Source organism: Gymnodraco acuticeps, unplaced genomic scaffold (assembly GCF_902827175.1).
Source record: "Gymnodraco acuticeps unplaced genomic scaffold, fGymAcu1.1, whole genome shotgun sequence".
In the NCBI taxonomy this organism is placed as follows: Eukaryota; Metazoa; Chordata; class Actinopteri; order Perciformes; family Bathydraconidae; genus Gymnodraco; species Gymnodraco acuticeps.
Window position 1 is genome coordinate 361,593 of NW_022991977.1, and position 23,648 is coordinate 385,240.

Below are 23,648 nucleotides of genomic sequence, written 5' to 3' on the forward strand. Positions count from 1 at the left end.
GAAGCAAGAACCGCATACGTCACGCTTACGTCGGAGGCGGGATTAACCTGAGCTAACAGTTTATGGCGAGTACGGAAAATGAAAGTTGTAACAAGCAGTAGCGCTGAGCAAAGTGACTAGAACGCAACCACACACACTTATAAAAAAAACACACTTTATAACCAGGCTTTGTGATTCTGTTTATTTCTACCTCCGTTCGCTGTTATTGATCATTGTGGAGAGAGGCAGACGTTTTGTTTTGTATTATAGCAGCTATCAGATGGAATCAATACATGGGCTGCACAGGTTGTCATGTCCGACTATCACAAGTAGAATCATAATGAAAAATACGCTGGTAAAATGTGCCTGTAGAAAACGGATTATGTCACAATAGGATAGCAACAAGTAGTCAAGATAGTCAGTTTAGCTTTGGTTGCTATGCTAACATCACCCATTTTATACCAGAGAAACTTTCATAACAGCGGTAAATGCCGCTGAAACACTTTAATAAACAATGAACCACGGCACTCTGGAGAAAAGTATAAGGTTGGAGAAGTCGTTATTTAATTTAATCTGGCTTTGTATGATTAAAAGCAACACGATCATCGACCCAACGCCGTTGGGGAGAAAATCAGCGACGTAAACGGTGACGTCATGACGCAGCCGCGGCAGCACCAGTCGGGCTCTGGGCGGTGTGAACAAAACGGGGGCTGAAAAGAAAAACCGGTTCCGAACCAGAAGAGCGCAAGCACGGAGCTAGAACGGGAACCGCGTTGGTGAGAAAGGGGCATCAGAGGTGAGAGCAACATGAAGATCCAGGTCTGATCTTCTCTGTATGAATCACATTTATTCTTCTATTTAGATTAGTATAAGTATAATCATCAAAGATTATTAGCAGTCTGTTGAAAATATAAACTAATTGATATCTTTTATGGAGTTGATCCTTTTGTTTTCAACCTGCAGTTGCTAATACATTCATTACATCCAAGATTTTTGGATATAAAATAAAACCTGTTCATGGCTTAAAATCATAGAGCTCAAACATTAGTGTGCAGCTCTGCCCCTCACCCGGCTCTCTGACTCTGCGCTCCGTCTTGTCCTCGGTGACGCTCGGTTTCCGGGGCTCGGCTCCCTCTCGCTCCGGCTCTGTGCGCGGCTCCTCGGGGGTCGGACTCTCCAGCAGCTCCTTGGAACTGCCTTCCCTGGTGAAGGGTCCGGGCCGTGACGATGGAGGGGTGGAGATCAGGGGCTTCTCAACGCGGTCTTTCCCCACACTGCTACGACTGCTGGAGGGGAATAAAGGAAACTGTTTTCTGTATCCGGGGAAACCATCAGAAACACACTGAGAGGCCAATCTCAAGAGGTCAGAGACAATTGATTGATGTTGATCTTTACCTTCCCAGAGTTGTCCTGGGGTCAAAGTCTGTGTTCTGTGGAGGAGTGGTGGAGGGTTGAGGGGAAGGAGTAGACTGCAGCGCAGAGTATCGATTGAGGCCGGCCGTCCGTGATAGTTCTGTTATAAAGGGCAACAAATAAAGCAAAATGAGCAGGTATTATTAGAGTGAATGTGTCACTTAAAACACTTTATATACAATAAATATTCTGGATTAATATATCTAGAGGAAGAAAATCTCCCTCCCGACTTTTGATATCTTGTAATACTATACAAACCTTGTACAATGCGTTTCATTTCAATTTCTAATATGATCATACTTGACAATATCAACCTCTCTGTTTTTTGTTTACATGAAATGTCATTCCAGATATGATTGGACAACACCTCACATTGTTAGGACATGCTGACATCTTAACCTCACATTTAGGCCATCTATCATCTATCATAACACAAACATGCAACCTCTTTCCATTTTAATATACAGTTGGAAAAACAGAGGTTTAATGACCCATTTAGCATAAGAAGTTTATAATGATTTCAACTCAAACGTTGATGCTTGTTGAACCAGTCAACAATCGACCTCGTCGAGTGATGAAGAATATTTAGATTGGCACCTATGACTCACAATACAAAATGTACCTAACTCTGTTATAAACTATTTATATATATACCATGCTGCGATTGGATCTGGCCCTTCCTACATCCAGGACATGGTTAAACCGTACACCCCAGCACGTGCAGTAGGGGTGTTGAAAATAATCGTTTCTACGATGCATTGCGATGCGGACGTGGACGATTCGGTCTCGATGCAGTGACGGAAGATAATTGGTTATAGCGTAGTAATGTTGCTTCCTGATTTTCCGGCCGCGGCTTTACTATAACGTTTTTTTTTCCTGTCACTTTAATATCAAATCGGTCGGTGATGCAGAGATCAGGGAACAGACGTGACAGCGCCATAGCATCACCAAACACGGAGCAGTCTGCTTTATCCACCAACACAAGAACACCAGTCCAGAACCAACAGCAGAAGGACCCGCTCTGAATCACTCCGTGTCGCTGCGGCACAGGGATTTATGTTTTTCAAAAATAATCGCGTTACAATCATGTCAGGTTTTTGGTGGATTTAATTAAGTCTTGGATTGCAAAGTATGAATGTCCTCTAGCAATTTTCAGACGATATATACTTGTGTAAAGTTTGTGAAGGCAGGAGGAAAAAAGCTTCCGCGATCACCGTCTCCTCTGTTCCTCCAAGCCCCGCCCCTCCTGCAAATAATGAGTGACAGGCTGATAGTGACCCGATAGAAACTTTATTATTCACTTAATCACTGAGATATAATGAAGCTAATTTAATCTCATACATTCATGGGATTTATGTAACAGTAAGACAGAGAATGTAAGTGTGCACCCACATGCAGTATTTTAGTTGTTATATGCTGTTGTAAATACTCCTGTTGTCTGCTGTGTTCAGACTCAAGTCCTGTGTGTGATGCCACATTCAGGACATTCAGTGTCCTTTCTTTAACAGAAGGCCGTTGCTAGAAGCTACAGCTAGACTGCAGAAGCATTCTTTTTTTGTTTTTGAGGATGGAACAACTTCACACACAGATATAGGGAGGCTAGACCTATACAATTCATTTATTTTGGTTTATAAATGAATGTCAAGACATTTATGTTATTGATTTCTGAAGCACTTTCTAAATAATAAAAAGAGAGTTCATATGTATTTACTGCATGTATGCATTGATGAAAAAATAAGCCATGTGCAGTAATATAGAAAATTGAGGATGCAACGCATTGGTATGAATCGTGATGCATCGGGATGCATCGGGATATCGAATTGAATCGAATCGTTGACAGGATAATCGTAATCGAATCGAATCGTGAGACCAGTGAAGATGCACAGCCCTAACGTGCACTACGCTCTGCATCAGCCAAACAGCTCGCTGCACCCGCACTGCGAAGGGGACCCAAGTTCCCATCAGCAAAAACACGTGGGTTTGCTATCCTGGCTCCAAAATGGTGGAATGAGCTCCCCATTGACATCAGGACAGCAGATAGCTTACACACCTTCCGGCGCAGACTGAAAACTCATCTCTTTCGACTCCACTTCGAGTGATAGAATTACTAACAAAGAACTGCTAACAGAGCACTTATATACTAATAAAGGACTATCTTATCTATAGCCAGTTGAGTAGCACTTTCTTCAAATTTGTATCTTGTCGGTCGAATGCACTTATTGTAAGTCGCTTTGGATAAAAGCGTCAGCTAAATGCAATGTAATGTAATATTCACTGTCTTTTCTGGCCTGTAAAGATTGCCAATTCCTGTTACTGCAATGCTTGGAGCCACTGTGGTCTTGCTTCAGATAATCTTACCTGAGTCACTGGCCTTGGCTCCTCCACTGCTGCCCTTCACCCACGTGACTTGAGCCCGGGGGCCGAGCTGGATCTTTTCATCCATTTGAGGCTGCAGGAAGAGAATAGTTTAAGAACGAGCTGCAAGCAGACGTGGAAACTGACAGCAAAGGCGAATGAGGAAATCATTTCAGTGAGGAAATAATTTCAGACACGATATGCGACTTAAACCTACAAGATTGTCTAGATAATGATGTCTGAGTAGACATAAATAATACACATATGTGTGTAAATAAAGATTGCATGTGATACCTTATCCCAACAATCTGCCTAAACTTTGTACTCTGAAGATATTACTCAAGAACACATACAATACAGTCAGTAGTATGCAGCATATAACATGACTTGTCATAAAAGACAAGTGAGTGTTTCCCCGAGTCTGACTAACACTGACTCCTGACTATTGTTGCACGGTGTACCCATACTTGAAAGGTACCGCGATACCCTGCCGTTAAAAACATTACGATTCCTCCGTTTCATTAGTATCAGTACTTTAAGAATGACGGGGAAAAGTACTCCGGTGAGAAAGCGCCGTTTTAATAAAAGCCGTGTGTGTTCAGCGCTCTGCTTCCACTCCCTGCACTGCAGCCGTGCCTGCAGTCCCTCCCCTCTCAAGCACGCTCTAAGTCCCTCCCCTCTCAAGCACGCTCTAAGTGCCTCCCCTCTCTCGTGCACGCGCTAGCTGCCAGAGCATGTGAGAAAATGAGAAGCATGGCTGCAAGTGGGAGTGCAACTGCCGCTGCGCCTTGGCTTGTTGACAAAAAAGCGAAATTTGGAAGTATTTGAGCTATATCTCTGACAGTGAGAGCAAGCCTACGGACACCACGAGGCCCGTCTGTAAGACATGTATTCATTTTATTTAATACGAATTCTTGTCATTTATTTTATTTAATGTTCTCATTGTTTAAAAGTGTGTGTTATGGTTCTGGTTCTGGTGTGAAATAAAGCACAATAATTACATTTAAGACTGTTTCCCTTTTTTTAAGAAAAAATCGGAATCGCAATTCTTGAATTGGTATCGGTACCAAAATGTTGGTATCGTGACAACACTACAGCATGGTGAAATTCCTCCTGCAGGGGGAGGTCTTGTTTACAAAGCAGTTCATCATGATTCCAGCAGAGGGAGAGTGCATAACTGAACATACACCACAATGATGTGGGTCAGATGAGGGCAGGGACAGTGTTCGAGTACACAGGATTCCTCTCTGTGCTGTATAAACACTTATCTGCTGTGTACAGACACTTTTCTACTGAAACAACAACCACCACTGGTGCAGGAGTGGAAAAACACTGGATGAAGGTGAGACAAACTTGTCACGACACGAGGAACAAGCGCACAGATTTAATTAAATTACAAGGCAGAGCTGACAGCATTCAACCAAGACTCAGTGTCATGAAAAATGGCACATCAAGACTTTTTTTGTTCAAGTGTTGATGGATTTGATGAGTTTATAATTGGGCTTCCTCTGATGCAACAAAGTGAAACGACGTTAGAAGAGAGGTGTGTTTGTCCTACTCTTTGAATCTTTGTGAGCAGAAGCAGCTGGTCTCACCTTGGAGATCTTTGGGATCTTGGTGGGGTCGATGGTCCTGCTGTTCTTCGTCACGGGCACAGTGTTCCAGGTCTCTTCTCTCGGCACCCGCGGATCCCGCTGCTCCCGCTGATCTCTCTGATCTCTTGGATCTACGACACACGGACATGTAAAACACTCCTTCCTTTTTTATTTAAAAGAATGAGCTGTTTAGAAAAGCAACTACAAGAAATGGCTTAAGCCAGTCTCCCCACCTACAGAAGACTGGTATGATATGATGTGCCTCTGCAAACTCATTTTGGTACATTTGGCGGAAGAACATTTATATTTACGAGAAAACGTCCTTTTATTTATTTTCAATCACAAATTAAACATACCATGTTCTAATATTATGTTCCATGATTACATTGTATTAAGATAAAAAGATGATTCAGTATATCAGAAGTATATATAAAATATATTTGTATTAAATAATAATCAGTGATAATCTAATAGCGTTTGAATTCATTGAAAGACAGCTGACAGTGTGATGCTTTTGACCCCTTCGTGCTAAACATGATGAAATATTAAAAGGCCTGCTAACAGATGGGAGGGAGGGAGTGGGGGGGGCTTCCTGTCAGCTGTTGGGCACAATAGCATCTCTGCAGGCTGCAGGAAGTGTGTCTGTATGTTAGAGGCTTCCTGACTCGCTGTAGCCGTGCCGATAGCACTGTGAGCCTTAAAGAGGATTTGGGGCGGGCTGACCTGTCCGTCTCTTGCTGTCCTTGGAGAGAAGCTGCTGCTGCACTCTCCTCTGCTCCTCCTGCTCTTCAATCTTTGCCTCTTTGTGGATCTGCTCGATGGTTTTGGGGCCCTGGTCGGCTCTCCTGGACACCCAGTTGTGCTGAAGAATAAGAACAGTAATCAACAGGAGTGTCAGATTTTCCAACATGTCCTTTTCCTGATCAGGAACATTTCAAATGAGTCCAGATCATTCCGTAAACATCGGGGGATGTAGGGTATTATCATAGAAGATATATCAGCGCAGAAATATGAAGTTGTCAAGTGCAGAGGAATAATCTGAATTCTAAGACTGATGAATGAGCCAATGATCTGAAGTGACTGAAAGATGTCAAGCCTTCATTGAATGCTGATGTTCAGACTGCAGCACAGCAGGGCTTCAAACTGGGATTACAGCGTCTTGAAGGAGACACTGGGTGTTTCTCAATCTCGAGTAAGGCTGCTCCAGAGCCACTATTTCAAGCAACCTACGTCATCGAGTGCCGCCGAAGTACTGTTCCAATGTCCAGCATGCTTGGAATTCTACCGAGCCCGGCGTACTTCGTTTGGAGACATTTCGAGGCTGCACATGTGTAGACTCCGTTGTCTTAAAATACCCACAATGCTTTGTGCACGGACCAATTTCCCCAAATCTGTGGCGGGAAATGTAAGGCGGGGCCTCTCATGTGATGCACACCTGCTCGCCTGTTCCACTCTTTGTTTTCCGAATGCCAGGAAGTATTCTTGCCTCGCTTCTGAAGCAAGTGACTCGGAAGACATGTGCTACCAAGCAAGCGTACTCGAGATTGAGAAACACCCCGAGGCATTGATTCACACAGATTCTGTTTGTTAGGTTAATGTCAGAGAATTACAATGCAGGTGTTCCTCTAATGTAAATGCGTTCACACGACACTAAGCAGGTTAAGATATTTGTAATCAGTATTTCTTCGTTCTCATTTCGTCTTCTGTTGGGTGCCCAGGAAATACCCATGTTTTTAGTTGAACTGATCAGGACAAATTAAGTACATTTTGTTACATAAGGAGGAACAATGCATCAGATGTAAGGCACATACCATCTCCAGCTGTAGCTATCATTCTTGTAGCTTTGTATTTTTAAATTGACATTATACATTAAACTGCTTCCAAGATCATTTACAAGAACATATTAAATACAATGTCCACAGAAGACATTTGTGTGGGAGAGAAACTCCCTCTGGAGGGAACTTTGTAGCCTTTGCAAACCATTAACATGCACGGAAAGGGAAATACCCAAAAAGCATAATAGGTCTCAGCTGTAAGAGGTTCTACAGTGTATTTGACTAAACAGTTATTTTTCCCTGTCAATCTTTCTGAAAAGGTGTTGAAACTCAATGACAATATACAATATTGGGAGGGATGGAACCCTCTTTAATGGTCACACATGCAGAGCACAGTGACATTTGTTCACTGCTTTTAACCCATCCTAGTACCAGGAGTCTAGTACTAAGAGCAGTAGTAGACTATAGCAGAATATGAGCAGAATACTCAATATCAGGTTGCAGGAGGTCAGAGAGATCAATGTAACAAACCTAATCGTGAACCAGAGCTGACCTGAACATAAAAAGGCATCACAACGCTCACACACTCACCAATCTCTGGTCTACAATGTCCTGTAACATAAACCGTATCCGAGACGACGTCTTCCTCTCCTTGACGATTTTTTCCATCTGGTTAAAATACTGATCCATGCGAGGCTGAAGAAAGAGAGACAAGAGGTTACTTTGAGACATGGAGTTATTTTCTGTTTGAGGGATTTTCACACGATTTCACTGACCTGACAGATTGGTCAGCCTGAACTCAGAGCAGAGGCTACACTGGAATTAGAACTGACACAGCCGTAATGTACACCCACTATTCACTTTGATGGCCTGACATTAAAACAGTCAATGTTTAGAAAATGACCAGATAAAAAGGAAATGTCCACACTTGTCATGAGGTTGTCCGTTCAGTGTTGACTGTAAATGGAGTAAATTGAAGCAATGGATTCCTTAGTTTGTGAGATATTGACCAAGAAAGCCGAGTTATCCTGCGTGTGAAGCAGTGCCGATATGTACCATGGTGCACTGGGCACAAGCTTCTGTTGCAAAGGCGGTTCCCACCAGCAGTATACACAGGCACAGCTAATGCAGCCTCTCTGCTGCATTTTTTCAGCTGATCCTCTGGCTAGAGTAAACACAGCTGAATGTCCAAGTCAGCCAAACAACTGGAACATCTATCCTTATCCATCACATCCTCTGAGGTCATATTTTAGGACAACATTTTCGCTTTTGGCAACAACTTACTTGTATTGCAAACTAGCATTCTGTTTAACAAAACTAAAAGATTTAGCAGCTGCAAATTCAGCTTTCATGGTCAATATCGCACGCCCTGAGGAATGTGTTGCTATGAACTGATCAAAACTGATTACACATCAAAAGAAAAAAGGCACACTTTCCCTTTAACGGGATGAAGTTGTCTCATTGAATTGTTGATCATTTCTGGCTAATACAATACATCAACTATCTTCTCCTCCTCCTCACCTTGGCCTTCTCAAAGTCCAGGTCCTTGCCGATGGTGGTGAGCAGCCTGCAGAGACACTCCAAAGACTCCTCGTCGTGGTTCTTCAGCAGCTTGACAACACAGTCGTGCATGATGGCCTCCGTCAACATCTTGAGCTTAAAGAGCTCGCCGATGAAGCGGATGTTGCCGATGGAGCGCCGCCGGGCCTTGTCCTTGGCTTCCCTCAGCTCCACCTGCAGCCGCTCGCGCTCTGTCGTCTGAGGGGAACATTAAACAAATGCTTACCCTGCAGGTTATTCACTACATGTCTTTGCCACAGTTTCATTCCCTCCCCCGTGCTTGAAATTGGATTTCACACTCAAGTTATTCATGGATTACATACCGATGCAGCAGAGTCCAGCTCTTTCTGCTTCCTCTCGAACACCACGTCGTCCACCTTGTCTTTCTCAAACTCCTTCTGGCAGCGGTTTAGCAGCAGCTTGCGGAAGTTCACTGTGGTGTTAGGTTTGTCTGCCATGGGCACTTTGAGCTGCACAGGAACACAAGTAGACACACAAGTTAAACATGGTTAAAGGTTTAGTCACTTTACGTTGAAAAGTGACTTTAATGTATACTTTAAAGCCCTAAATAGTGTATGAATGCAGGCTAAATGTATAGTTAGGGTAACCATGGGTAGCTCTTTTTTTTGTATTGTATTTAAGTTAAATGCATTTTAGGTGAATAGCATTTAAAATACTTATTATTAAGGTCACCTATTATGCAAAATCCACTTTTAATGTCTTTTATACATAAATACGTGGCCCCTCTGTTTTAAGAGATTCTGAAAGTTTCAGGAAAACATATTCTCTCTCTTCTGATCCACATATATGAAAACCTGCCTGAAAATGACTTCATCAGAATTGGGGCCACTTTGTGATGTCACAATGTTTTTTTTGGGTGATGCAACCATTAACCAATAACCAACCACCCGCCCACCTTATCACCTGAATCTGCTCCTAGTACCCATTGTGTTTTTAAAAAACAAAACAAATGCATCCACAGAGGGTCGTGAGGAGTGGCTCCTTATTTTCATCTAAAGTAAAATAATGAGCACTTTTGAAACAGGGCTGAAACAGAGGGGATTATGGGATGCTGCAATGATCTGTTTGGTGTTTGGAGCCAAACACTTCAGAGACATGTTTAGTATATATCTGAGACCTATAATATATTTTTGAAAAACAGTATAACAGGGGACCTCTCAGTTATTAATCCTTGACTTTATATTTGACTACCAAAACGTGTAACAACAAAACAATCCTTCTTTCAACTCCCTCTACTCAAGATAGTTGAGGGTAACACATCTTACACTTTCATTTTGCAGCTCATCAAAAAACGATAATGTTCCCACTATGTCATCACATTGTATTGAACTGTGTTGTATTGCACAGCATTATGTTGCATCGGGCAGATCTCAATCTAAACCCATCGATCTGTTTGCAGCCGACACATTTAGAGACTAGTTGACTGAACATTGAGATGCAAATTGGATCGCACACACAGAATAAACGGCACAGTCTGTAAGATTAAGAAAGTTTGCTTATAGGTGTACTTAAATGCACCTGTGAATGCACCCTAGTTGAGGTAAGCTTAATGTTTCACTTCCTGTCTGCTTCTCCACCCTAACAGTGACACAATGAGCTGCTTACCGTGGCGAGGCAGCGGCACATGTTTCCGTAGGCCGCGGCGAAGCTGGGCTCGTCGATGGCCTTCTCAAACACCAGGTCGATGACTCCTTTGAGCCTCTCCTCCGTGTCGATGGTCAGGTCCGTCACCTGCTGCATCAGCTGGTTGAACTTCTGTGGCGTCAGCTTGTTCAGGATGCTGCGAACCTTCTTGAAGAGCTCCTGAGGGGAATCCGTCATAATAACGACATCAATCATTATTCTTTACGATTCACCTCGGCATCCATTATGTTCGCTTTCTGGTTCATATTTGTATGTAGTGCCTCTCCTGTGACATGTCTCCATACTTTAATGCACAACAAGCTTTGTTTTCCTCATCCTGCCTGTGCTGCAGCACCTCTTTTCACCCTCTGTCTGAAACTAGAGCCCAGTCTGCTCTGATTGGTTGGATAGCTGGCTGGCTCTGTTGAGATTGGTCAAACGCTTAGAGATGTCCTAGCGTACAATGTGTTGAAGCACTAGACAAAAGTGTAACATAATGATGTCACTGTGTTACAAAAGTAAACAAAGGAGTGTGTTTCAGGCAGAGGGGGGAGTGTGTGGCAGGGAACTTTGGGATTTTAGCCCTTGCCGATCAGTTACATGCAGAAAAACTGATATAACTACTAGGGGTGTAACGGTATACGTACCCGTATCGAAATTATTCGGTATGGGCCCTTCGGTTCGGTACACGTGTGTACCGAAGTGTACTGAAGTGTACCGAACGAATATAACGTTAAACGTAAAAAATTGAGAACGTGAACAACTTTTTGGAAGTAATCTCAGGTGCTGCGTCGCAGCATTCAGAGTAATATCCTCACATTGGGTTCAACGAGTCATAGAGCGAGCAAGTCATTTCATTGGACGAGAGGCATACTATGAGAGCTGGTCAGAGGGATGCGTTCAAATTTAGTCAGTAATTTGAGGAACTGTCGAAATGGCGAACGCAGATAAAGTTGAGCTCGAAAATCCTCCAGCATCATTGAAGTCTCCGGTTTGGGAACATTTTGGTTTCGCAGTTACGTACAAGGATGACGGACAAAGACAGGTGGACCGAACCAAAGCTGTTTGTCGGCATTGTTCAAATGAAATTGGTTACGCGGCTGGCAATACATCAAGCTTGCACACTTATTTGAAAAGGCATCACCGAACGTGAATATCACCGGTACCAAAAGAAAAATGACTGAAGTGCAAACCCAACTCCCGCTAGCATTTAAGCCTCCACCACTCGCAAAGAGTTCAGACCGAGCCAAATATCCTTACAGTATGTTGCCATGTTAGCAAAGCGCTACCTGGCTGTGTCTGCTACCTCTGTCCCTAGAGAGGGTGTTCTCCACAGCAGGAGACATTGTTAGTGCCAGCAGATCTGCCCTTTCGGCAAGCAATGTGGACAAGTTCATTTTTCTTTAAAAAAAACATGAAAATACAATGACAAGCAAGTCCTAATGTCAAACTGGCTGCTTAGGTACAGTTCAGTTCAAATACAGATAATTTCAGTTCATCGAAATGCTGCACCTTAATGTTCATTTTATTTTGTATTTATTTGAGTGAATACATTATTCACAGTTTAATAATAATTTTAAAAAAACTAAAAATATGTAATGTTTTGTGATAATTCTTTTTGGTGTACCGAAAATGTACCGAACCGAACCGTGACCTAAAAACCGAGGTACGTATGGAACCGAAATGTTTGTGAACCGTTACACCCCTAATAACTACAGGAAATAGAAAACCCCCAAAAGCACAATAGTAGTTTCCTCACCAATGTAATATTGCTTTCTATGATTTTTTGGTCAAAGTCTGGTGCGGATGTTTGAAAAGCTCCTCTTTTGTGTATCTTTTCTGTGTGTTTGTGTATATTTGTCTGTACCAGTGTGTTTTGCACCACAGGATCATCTATAACGACTTCCGGCCTCTTCATGATGGGTTTCCATGCATTCTCTGATTTCTTCAGCTGAATTTCATCATTAACAGGAACGTGCATGATGATCTTCCTGGGTGGAGGCCGCCGGGCCCCAATGTTCATAGGCTGTGGATGCAATGAAAGAATACAGCACGTCAATGTCATTTGCGATACTAGTTTCAAACTGCACAATGTATTCCTTTACCTGTCTGTAATGAAAAACAACAACATATAACGCAGTAGCTGACCGTCCTGGTCATTTTAACAACAATTTCCAATCATTCTTTACCGACATTTTAGAAATATGACCTCGGCTCTAATTAAATAGACCCTGCTTTGTCCAGAAGAACAGACAACTAAAATGCTTTTCTGCAACTCATTAGACTTATTCCATTCTGACAAAAGCAAAACAGTGTTAAGAGTTATATTGGAAGTCTCACTGGAATCAGCTAATGAACATATATGGATGTTTGCTTAATTACCAACTGGAACAAATACTTCAAATTGTAACCCATTATTCTCTGACTTTGAGGATTTTTTTTTTCTTTTAAATGCTTTTAAGGACTTTAACATCTGAAAGACTTGTGATATCATTTAAATAACCCCCCACTTATTCAACTAGTTCTCTACGAAATATGAGGGTATGTTAATACATTCAAATGTGTTTGCCTGTGGCTGCTTGAGTGTTTTTTTGTGTCTGCACGTGTGACTCACTGCAGCGCCTCGTCCTCCGGTGGTCTGCCGGCCAAAATCTGCAAAGGCAGGTGTGAAATCGGGTCCTCTGGAAATCACCCTGGACTCCACCGCTCTGGATGGCAACTTATTTTGGTTAATCTGCAGGACACAAAACATACACAATACATCGTCACACACACAATTACACACACATATGATGAGTTGAACAGCAGGGGGAGCAGTGATCCTAATAAGAGTAGGAATAGGGTGAAAGGATTCCGCCTGGGAAGTGTGTGAGTGTGTGAATGTGTGTGTGCGTTTCTAACTCAGTGGTCCCTTAAAGGTGACCCGTAGCAAATTACAGTCGTACTACTGTACATTAACAGCTTTTGGTTTATGTATTTTCACTGTACTGGTGATAAATCATGCTTGGGGGATCAGCAGGCCATTCAGAGAGAGAAGTCAGAACCAGATGTGGAGGGGAAGGAAGGAAGAAAGGAACGCAGGAGGGAGAGAGAGGCAGATAGTTGTGGGGGAGGAGAGAAGAACAAATCCAGCCCTTTGTTTTTCAGCTGTCCTTGACTTCCTCTGCGCTCTTTCCCCAGAGAGATTTCACTTTCTACCCTCAGAGAAAACGAGACTTTGGGATTGAACATCGCCGGTCTGGTGGTTGTTCTTTTTCGGAGAGGTGGGGGAGGGACAAGCACTCTTAGCACTGCCAAGAGTGACATAATCGCAATGTGATTTTAATCAAAACAGCAGTTCTGCAAGCCATATGCATATGTGTGGATCGGAGGAATGAACCCAACTGTGTGCTGCATCTTTGATCCAGTGCACACAAGCTAACAGAGTAAAACACTGCCTGTTGCTATGAGCAACAGACAAAGTTTCATGGAGTTTATTCAGAACTAGGGCTTCAACTTATGACTGGTTTCATTATTAGTTCATAAGATATATAATTGAGTAGCTTAATCGCTTCGTCTTTAAAACCCTTACAAAATGATGACACATTTTTCCAGAGCCCGAGGTGGATTTTAAAACTGCTAGTGTTGTCCCAATAACCACGTCTAAAACTAAATTACATTGAAATGATAATGTTTGAAACAATTAAAAAGTGCAGCAAATCTTTAGAAGCGGAAACCACATAATTGGACATAAAAGATTATTTAAATATCATTTGGAGGTTAATGTTGCGCTTGGAGGTTTATGGACAGGGGTCTGACTATTTAATGGGCATATCTGCAGGGACCAGCTTTCTCACCTTGTCCAGCACCACGTCGCTGATGGGTGGGAGACCCTCAGGCTTCTGTATGCAGGCGGGAATGAACTGGAAGCCCAACAGGAAGACCCTGTTATACTGACGCTTCCCACCGGGCTCAGCCAGGTCTGGACCACCAAGCAGGGAATGAGAAAAAAAGACAAAGAACAAATGCATACATATGAGACTGAACTGAGAATAATTCAATCCTGGATATAAAAGCTCTTAATGGCAAAGAGAGTTTTGCTAATAAAGGTGTTGCCTCTCTAACCTTCGATGTCCTGTGGGGCCCCTGTGGAGTTCTCCTTGTCAGCGGGGGTGGCTCCACCATCGCTGCTCTCTGTCTCTGAGGTGTGACCTGCCCCGTTCCTCATGGGCTCCGTCTCGGCCTCACCGTTCTCCTCGGGGGCGGCGGGCTTCCCGTCCGCCTCTGGGCTGCTGGCAGGAGCTGGAGCAGGGCTGGAGGTGAGGGCTGCTGGCAGGGGCCCCGGGCTGCAGCTCAGAGGGGCCGAGGGCAGGACCTGCTCCACAGCAGGAGGCTCCGCTGGCCGGGGCTCGTCCTGTGAGGAGGCAACATTCCATTTTTGGATTTAATGTTCTACATTATTTTGATTCAGTAAGATATTAACTCCTAACAGCTAATCAGTTGCTGTCCCTTGGCTCTCACCCCAGCCTGTTCACGTTGTGATCAAAACTGGCTTGCCTGGCTCTTAAATGGTGAAATGAGCTCCCTATTGATATCAGGACAGCAGAAACTGTCACATGACTGAAACAATTTCAACTGCATATTTGCCATTACAATGATAAGAGAAAAAGGTGGTTGCACTAAACAATGGTTTGGCTTGTTTGAAGCTAATGTCTTTGCCAGATTCTTGTTATACTAAAATGTGTATCCTCATAATTGCTTGCACTTATAGAGTGGTGCAGTGATGATGTATTTGTGTAGGCCAAACCGGGAAATAGCATTGCAAGGAGTCAAAAAGCAATGGGGTTTCTCCATTGAATGTTGGGTATAATGCAGAAAGGTACTCTGTGGTACACACATATTTATGAAACTTAACACATTTTGCTCAGCAGGATAATCTCCATATATACATTTTTTTAAAACCTAAAAGGCAATCGCCAACGTTTGGCTGTGAATGAACTACGCAGGGCTGTGCAGCACCACCGCTAAGCTAACGGCGGACTTGTATTGGCGTGATTTTGTTTAGTAGTTTATTTAGTCACTTGTTAGCACCAAGAAGCTCCGGATATTCACAAATTAATTATATTAATATTATATTTATATACACGTAATTGAAATCGTAATACAAAACCTGAAAATCTCTTTCCTGGGTTTTAAGACTCATTCCTGCGCCGCTATATTGTTAGAGTATTTTGATAATATAAAATGTAATGTATTTGCAGCATAATATCCGCACATAGAACTGAACAATCAGCAGTTTAGAGCTGCAGAAGAGGTGAACATAAAGAATGGGTACAAATACAGGAGTGGAAAATAAATAAATAAAAGCAGAGAGGGCAGAATTGGTCAGGTGAAATTGGTGACCAAATGATTGATTGAATTCAATTGATTCACAATTCAGGCGGGAAAAAAAGGAACACAATAGGCCTGTTGCAGCAAGCAGTACAAGCAGTCGCACAGAACGGACCATTCTATGCTGGTTTGATTTTCTACACAACTCCATTGTCCTTATCTAAAATATTATCTGTACATAAATACCATTAACGCATCAAAAAAAGAAATATTCACTTTCACCCATTGTTGGTAAAAAAAACATGTTGAATTTAAATTGTGAGGCTATTAGTCTTATACACACAGGAATCAGGATATACTCTTTTTGCTCTAAGATATTTAAATGCAGGTGGTTATGTTTTTATTTTTTGCAATCCCTGTATTTCTACATAAAATAAAAAATGTCTTCACTTGCGGTGCTTATTCTTTGCGGCCTAAAAGAGGTCCTTTGAAAGTCTGGCACATTGGTTTGTGGTGGTGTGAAGTTCTTCCCACAGCAACAAGCCTGAGACCAAACAATAAAGCAGAGGAAACGAGAGCGGGAAAGAGCAGAGTTTTACATTCAGTGGGCTGGGTGAGCAATGACGATGATGGATAGCTCCTCGCTGTCGCTCTCGAACGATAACGACACCCAAAAGTCATTTAAGTCTGCTCCCCCCCCCCCCCTCACCCTCACACGTGGAAACATTTTCCACTTGAACTATTGCCCACTTTGTCCCTTCCCTCTTTTCTCTCTTTTCCACCCTCTCTGTCCTGAGATACTTTTCAGGGATTTCAAAAAGCTTTGTTCCAAAAATGATATATCAACAAAATGATCATAAAGAAGGAAGGGTATTTGTCAACATTTGAAGGTGACCTTTTTAAAACTTTCATCTCATTTAAGACCAGTGAATGGGTAGAATTTTAATTCTTTCTGAAGATGGGTTAGTCTTTGAATCTTGCAGGGTGAGCAGCTTTCGGCCTCTTTTCTTACCTCGTCCTCCTTGTGAGGTGCGTCTACAGCAGAGATCCCTTCATCTGGTTTCCTCCAGGTCTTTGGTATAGCAGAAGCAGTCTGATTTACTGCAGGGAAATACAAAAGCGGGAGCATGTAATCAGCCAAACAACACAACAGCAATGGATTTAAAAGTGTTTAGAAGGCAAGATGTATTTGTGTCAGTATAAGGGAATATGTTCGGATGCCTTTGTGTCCGAGTAGAATCTGGGTTTTCTTTTATAACCCTACAATGGATAGGAGATATTTAAAATGGAGGGAATGCCAGAAAATAGCATAAAATCATATTTAAGTCAATTTTTAATATGATAAACCTCGCCCACCAAACTGAAACAAATATTGAATGTTATTTTAAAAAAAAAGTATTTTAGGGAGATTAGGAGACACAAAGACTCAATTAAAAGTGAATTGCTAGACTTTATATTTTTGTTTTCTCAAGTTGTATGCTCTTTAGGATTTGTTATGCATTGATAGAGTAAATACATTTGTAAAGATTTTAAAGGGCAAGAACTAGTGATTGCTCATGATTTTGAAGTGTCACACAGGTGAAGGTTATGATGACAGGTGTTGAGTTCTACAGTCAGCAAGTCAATATCGCTCCTGAACAAACGCCGATGACCCCGAGCCTTTCTGTTCTACCTGTTTGTCAGGTGTCGCTCTGCAGCTGACTCTGAGCTATGTCACGACTTCCTGTTCCATGTATGTGAACCAGGGTGCACTTTGTGGGGCATTTTACAAACCATAATAGTTGTTCACAAAAAGATTCCTACCTGTTAGCTATTATTTGATTTCGAATGTTGTGATATTCTTGGCAAATACAAATATTAAGATGAGAAAATACTCATAGAACTAGGGCTGCAACTAAGGATTATTTTCATTATTGATATCTGCAGGTCATTTGGATGGATTCATCAAGTCAATAAAACGTCCATTACATTTTGCAGAGCCAAATTATATTTTTTGACAAAAAGGAGAAAGTCTTTTCAATTCAGAAACAATTTTGTATTTTTTTCTTTCCAGTTTCAATTATAAAAAAAAATGGATATACCGATATTGATATACTGACAGATATTTGGAGTAAATGTGTGAGCTCTAAGGGTAACAAATACATTTGAAACACTGTTTTGATGAGAGATAATCTTCAATATTTGCTTTATGGCCATTCATAAAAAAACTGCGTAAATGATATGGCCAAGTAATTTTCATGTCTGGCATAATACCATAAAAAGTATAGTTCTCATAAAACAGCATCTCCTTTGAAGCTGGAGTTCCACCAGAGAAACACTCATTCCAAAGAGTTGTTGCTCCTTTGTTGCAGTCAAAACACACAACACAACAAACCACTGATCTAGAGAACAATAAAGCCTGCAGTAAGCTCAGTACCTGTAGTGGGACTCTTGCTGCTGAGTGCTTGTTGCTGGGCCTCTGTTTTGCTGTCCGTAATGTCTCCGTGTGCCTCCGTCCCCGCTCTGGGGACGAGGTCTTTAGTGTCGAAGCTCTTGCTCGGCTCCTCGGCCTCTGTTGTGGCCTGCACTAGAGGCGGAAGGCCGGGGGGCAGCGAAACTGGCAAAGCGGGGGCGGGGCTTGAGGTCAGGGTGACTGGCACCACAGCCACAGGGGCCAAAGGGGCGAGCGCAGCAGCAACGGGCACCTCTGGGCTCACGTCAGAGGGCAAAGCGTCGGAGGAAGAGGCCTCTCTGTGAGCGGGGGCCGAGGCCTGGGGCTGGGGGGCAGCTGAATGCAGGAGAGAAGGCTCCGGCGTGTCCAGCTCAGCACCGGGGTCTGCAAGGCCGTTCAGAGCCTTGGGAGCCGGCGCTGGAGAGGCAGCCGGACTTCGTAGGGCGTCGGAGAGAGGCTTGTCTGTGTTGGTAGTCTGAGGTGGCTTGTGCTCCCCCACCGAGGGGGAGGGAGGAGAGGCTGATGCAGTGGATTCCTTGGCTGGGGCACGCTCACTGTTGTTGGCCACTGAAAGAGGGAGAGTGACGGGGGCGCTCATCAAAGCAGGGGAGGGAAGTTCTGGTTCGACGGGAGAAGAGGGCTCGGTTGCGGGAGCTTTGGCCTGGAGCCTCTCTAACGGGGCTTCAGGCTGCACAAGCCCAGGCGAGGAAGACTTCTGGACAACTGGCTCCAGTTTTGGCGTATCATCTGGAAGGAGAAAGTTCAGTAAAACACATATTTTACTTAACAGTCTCTTTAAGTAGATTTCTTGGGTAAAGGTGCATGGATGGGTATTAAGTTCACAAACCAAACAATCTAAACAACAACAACATTCTCCACAAACAAAGAACTGGTTCCAAAAGCTTTGCTTAAAAAATGCTGGTGGAATGTTCCAGCTAAATACTGGAAGAACAGGGAGCCCATCTGATTTCTGATAGTCAAATGAAAGTGAAAGCATTTCATGTGCAGCGTTATGGGGGAAAGGAAACTGATACAAGGCATGTGTTTGGAAATCATTGTTTATGCAAAAGAGAGATACTGAAGTAGCTGGAGGACTAAAATAAAACCTCAGACATAGCCTTGCAATGGAGGGGAATGACACAGCAAAAATAGATCAATATTACTGATGGTCTGATGTCATATTTGTGCTATTTAAACATAAAAACCAAGTCAAAATAACAAGATGTATAGACTGTTGGGAGTTGTGTTTTTAAAGACAGAGGGGGGATGTTGGTGCAGACCTGGCCCTGGTTTGGTGTCTGCAGCCGTAGTGGTGGACGGCTGCTGTGGCTGTAGTGGCTGCGGGGGCTCCAGTGCGTAGCCCCCAGGATGGGCCTGCTGCGGCTGCTCTGGAGTCTGGCTGCTGCTCGGCTGCTGCTGCGATTTGAGGTAGAAAATGTGAGGATAATGAGGGTGCGGCCATAAAAACTAGCAACACAGAAAACCAGAGACAGGCCCAGATGTGGAGGCAAGCACACACGCACAAACAAATAAGCAAACAAGCCCAAACGCAAGATTTAAAGCAGAAACAAGGAGCCCGATGGGGTGGGGATGGATTCAGAGGACAGCGATGGAGGACAAAATAAAGATCAATGTGGGAGAAATAGCAGGAGGAGGGGAACGGCTCAGAACAATGCAGAGGAAGAGGAGCGGAGAGAAGATAGAGGGATAAATAAATCAAGAGGGGCACAAAAAGACAGAGAAAGAGAGGAAAGACTGTTAACATCCACAGGAGGAAGAAGTCACAACGTCCTTCTTCAGAATCCAGGGAAGCCGTTTGATTTGGGTTTTCGTTTATTTTTAAAGTGCCAATAGCAATAGTGCATTGGTTTCCAACTTCTGTCATTTGACCCAGAGCCTGCTGGATTCCATTTTATACATCTAATTGGGGCGGCAGGGCTTCTTTTGTTATGAACAGAAGGGATATGAAATATAATCTGAGCGGATTCTGTAGAAGACGCAGGAGAATACATACAGAACATATGCAGCAAGTAAAAACAGTGATAGAAAATAAGCAGGTGTAGGATTAGAACAGCTACTAACAAGATTACAGTGAATTCATTAGGAGACAATCAAGTAAGAGCCAAGTTTAGCTGAAAAGTCCCAGGAACAAAACCCAAGACTGCTGCAGAACAGAAACACATTAAAACAAGTGCTTTAAGATGATGTGAAGTCCAGAGGAATGTTCTGGACTCAAAGCCATCATGAATTACTTATGAGAAGGCAAGATGGCCGCATAAATGAAAGAGCCACAGGCCGTATCCTGTATGTCACACACGTGGTGGAGAGGGTTGGAGCTCACACTGCAACATGAGACACCTTCTCTCCTCAGCTCCAGTCTATTCAGCTGCTCTCAATGCTACACTAACACAACTGTAACTTCAGTAGATGAGCGTGTCAGAGAGCCATACCTGTGGGGGTGTCGGGGTAGAGGAGGGGCGGCCAATGGGAGGCGTTGAATTCCTGCTCCCTGAACCCCCTGCCATGATCTCGTCTGTGATGTCCCTGCCGCCCTGATTGGGGTCACGGATACGGATCTGGGCGGACAATGGCACAAAAAAACAAAACACTAAAGCATACGAGTTTGAGAGGAACCCTGCGTCAGATATGTTGGAAGCATGCTTCTCCTCTGTAGCGGTATACACTAACCAGAGCTTGAGGTATTCTATTTAAGGAACAGGAAATGAGTCACTGACACTTAAATTAAAAAAACGTAAGTATTTCACCATAGAACATAGATAGAGAAATTATAATTTTGCATTGTGTTTTAATTGCACCAATACATTTATTTAAAATGGGTGCCAGAAGTAAGCTTTGGTACTTTTAAGACAGCACAGAACACGGAGAGTTGTGTGCATCCAGCTGTTTAGCTAGAGCGAATCAAAGAGCAAGTGATAAAGTCAGCAAATGAGGAATACAAACTATTTGAATTCAGAATCAAAACATCTCTTAAGAAGTTTGAAAATCCACATTTTGTGTTGGGACTCATGATATCGTCGAGGCTACAGAACAGCTTCTTAATCTGCCTTTACAGAAGATTATTTTACTAGCACAGATTCAAATTTGTATTTTGACTATATTTGCTTTTTGGTAGGAAACATAAGAGTTGGTTCATATCCATGTTAACGTGTGCAAGCATTGTTTTTTAGAATTTCACCAGAAAATATAGCCATCTGATTAAAAGGCTTTTTTTACTTTTTAGAAGAGTGGCTTTGTTTTGAAAAGATTACAAATTTGACAATTGCTGGAGGTTCAGAGTCAAAAAGAAATGATTTGGTCAAATATGTACCGTTTTGAAAAAAAGACCTAAGGTACTCACTGTTTTCTTCTCACGCTTGGTTGGTGGAGGTTGCTGTGGTGTAGGCACTATGATGGGGGGTGAGGGGGGGTACACAGACTGTCCGGGGTAGTACTGGGGAACAGCTGTGGGGACGGGAGCGGGAACCGTGGGTGAGACAGGCGGGTGGTACCTGAGGGGGTCTGAATGCAGAAAGGAAAGAGGAGAAAACTGATATCAGCACAACATTCCCGTGCTTTGGAGGAAAACAAGGCTGACTGTGTATTTGGGGTCAATTCAGATTAGAATGTGGCATCTGATGTTTGCAGGGTTCAATTAATGACTCACGATATGGGGAAGAGTAGTCCCCTGGCCCCGGCCCAGGATAAAAGGCGCCGGACCCCGGAGGCTGTACAGAATACTGCTGAGGGGGTCCCACGTAGGGCGTACTGTGGCGATACTGCAAGGAGAGGACAAAGAGAGACAGCTTAACACATGCTCACTTTTGCAATCTGTGAAATCTTTTTCTATGTTGAACATTTGCATAATCATCCTTCTGTGAGATTTTAGATAAGCTGTCTTTCAAATCCTTTGTAGACAAATGATATGAACGGTGTTCCTAGAATTCACTTAAATCCAACCCATACGAGCAGCAGCCAGAGAGGATTCCTCTATCTTAACAGCACCAAAAGAAAGATAATTGCAGGTGCTTTACAGAAGTTAAATTAGATGATGTTTTCTTAATGTCGGCATACAATTATTTGTTGAACTATATAAAGAAAAAGGCTTTTATACATTCAATAGCAGACACAAACATAGCAGGAACTGAGGTATGGATAAGTGTGTTTCCTATGATACCACTCTCATACCTGCTCAATGTGATGCCTAAAAACAGGAGATTGGGGAAACAGCTATCCTTTTTAAAACATAACTAAATCTGGCAGCAAGGACTCGTAAAGCTCAATGATCACAAAATAATATCCTGTTGTTTTATTTTGTATCCGAATTAAAGTGTAAAATGTAATATTGTGGTTGTACGGGCATTGTGTTCTGGACTATTTCTTGGCCAAGTGCAGTAGCATTATAGAAATGAGAGGTTATCCTTGATTCCAGACTTTGTACTAAGGTAAGCTAACTGTTAAATGTCTGATGCTTCATATTAACAAACGGTTGGCTTCATTCTCCTCATCTAACTCAAATCTATTGCAAAAAATAAAACCTACAAAATGACTTCAAATATTGTCCTTCAATCTGTTCAATCCATGATGATTGAACAGATTGCAGCCAAAGAACATGTTCTCACTAGTTACTCAATACGAATCATTAAAACTGCTAAAGCATCTTTGAAATTGAACATTTTGTTCATCCTAAATGTTCAGAATCTGCATTCATCATAATAAATACAAAATCAAATCATATTTTTAGAAGTGATGTGCACACATAACTATAGCTCGAACTGAGGTATAAGACCAAATGTAATAGTAAGACCCAGTTCAGTCTGCCTGTGTCACCTGTGGGATGTAGTACTGAGCAGCCTGTGGGGAGGGGAAAGGCATGGGGGCCATGGTCATCATGATGGGCTGGTTGGTGGGGTAGACAGCTGCTGTAGGCGTCTGGGAGCCGGGCCGTAAGGAGGGGGTGTTAGTAGGGATGGTGGGCCTCGCAGTCTGCATCTGAGTCCTCTGGAAAAACTGAAGGCAACATGTGAAGAAAACCCAGAGGAACAACAAGAGACATTTAGTGCTATCCAGGAGGCGGCCGTCTCACTTCCACATGCTGCCATGCTTTGTCTAAAACACAAACAGGTACTGTTTTTCTTAGATGTCTCCACCATTTGGCCTACACATTTCTCACAGTGAGACAGTCCTGGTTTCTATCAGCAGCGTAAAAAAAAACGAGGGAAAAAAAGCCCCAGCACCGCTACTTCCTCTACACTCTCATTCAGACTGAGGGATGAAAGGCTAAATGATTTCTAGGCAGCCGTGCACACTTTTATACTACGATTTAATGCCTTTTCAATCCATAATTTCCACCATGATTTGCTTTACTTAACATCTAAAACTGTATTTAACTGGCAAGCAGCTTTATTTCCCCATACACTTAATCACCCCTTTACATTCCCTTGATGCTGGTTACTTTACCATTCCTCGATTTAATAAGAACTCTTTTGGTGGTCGAGCCTTTGCCCACACAGCTGCCCTCCTCCAGCTGCACATTTGGGAGGCAAGCTCTGTTGATACTTGAAATATCAGGCTGGAAACACATCTTTT

At 42.9% G+C, this 23,648-nt stretch overlaps 1 protein-coding gene across 13 annotated transcripts in view; it reads right to left on the reverse strand.

Annotated features, from left to right (window-relative positions):
* LOC117536210 (eukaryotic translation initiation factor 4 gamma 3-like) overlaps positions 1 to 23,648 on the reverse strand; it is a 55,027-nt gene that overhangs the window by 6,795 nt on the left and 24,584 nt on the right. For 3 of the 13 annotated variants that reach the window (XM_034200981.1, XM_034200980.1, XM_034200976.1), the window contains 20 exons: positions 22,890 to 23,069; positions 21,727 to 21,838; positions 21,421 to 21,581; positions 20,513 to 20,647; positions 19,343 to 19,529; positions 18,048 to 18,809; positions 16,644 to 16,732; positions 14,426 to 14,714; positions 14,158 to 14,282; positions 12,936 to 13,055; positions 12,189 to 12,347; positions 10,304 to 10,501; positions 9,001 to 9,147; positions 8,639 to 8,875; positions 7,709 to 7,813; positions 6,066 to 6,204; positions 5,343 to 5,473; positions 3,751 to 3,841; positions 1,375 to 1,492; positions 1,048 to 1,265 (listed from right to left, as the gene is read on the reverse strand). In XM_034200981.1, the coding sequence (XP_034056872.1) occupies positions 1,048 to 1,265; positions 1,375 to 1,492; positions 3,751 to 3,841; positions 5,343 to 5,473; positions 6,066 to 6,204; positions 7,709 to 7,813; positions 8,639 to 8,875; positions 9,001 to 9,147; positions 10,304 to 10,501; positions 12,189 to 12,347; positions 12,936 to 13,055; positions 14,158 to 14,282; positions 14,426 to 14,714; positions 16,644 to 16,732; positions 18,048 to 18,809; positions 19,343 to 19,529; positions 20,513 to 20,647; positions 21,421 to 21,581; positions 21,727 to 21,838; positions 22,890 to 23,069 (3,703 nt within the window). The remainder of the gene's footprint in view (positions 1 to 1,047; positions 1,266 to 1,374; positions 1,493 to 3,750; positions 3,842 to 5,342; positions 5,474 to 6,065; positions 6,205 to 7,708; positions 7,814 to 8,638; positions 8,876 to 9,000; positions 9,148 to 10,303; positions 10,502 to 12,188; positions 12,348 to 12,935; positions 13,056 to 14,157; positions 14,283 to 14,425; positions 14,715 to 16,643; positions 16,733 to 18,047; positions 18,810 to 19,342; positions 19,530 to 20,512; positions 20,648 to 21,420; positions 21,582 to 21,726; positions 21,839 to 22,889; positions 23,070 to 23,648) is intronic. The other 10 variants (XM_034200988.1, XM_034200982.1, XM_034200987.1 and 7 more) reach the window with 8 other exon arrangements.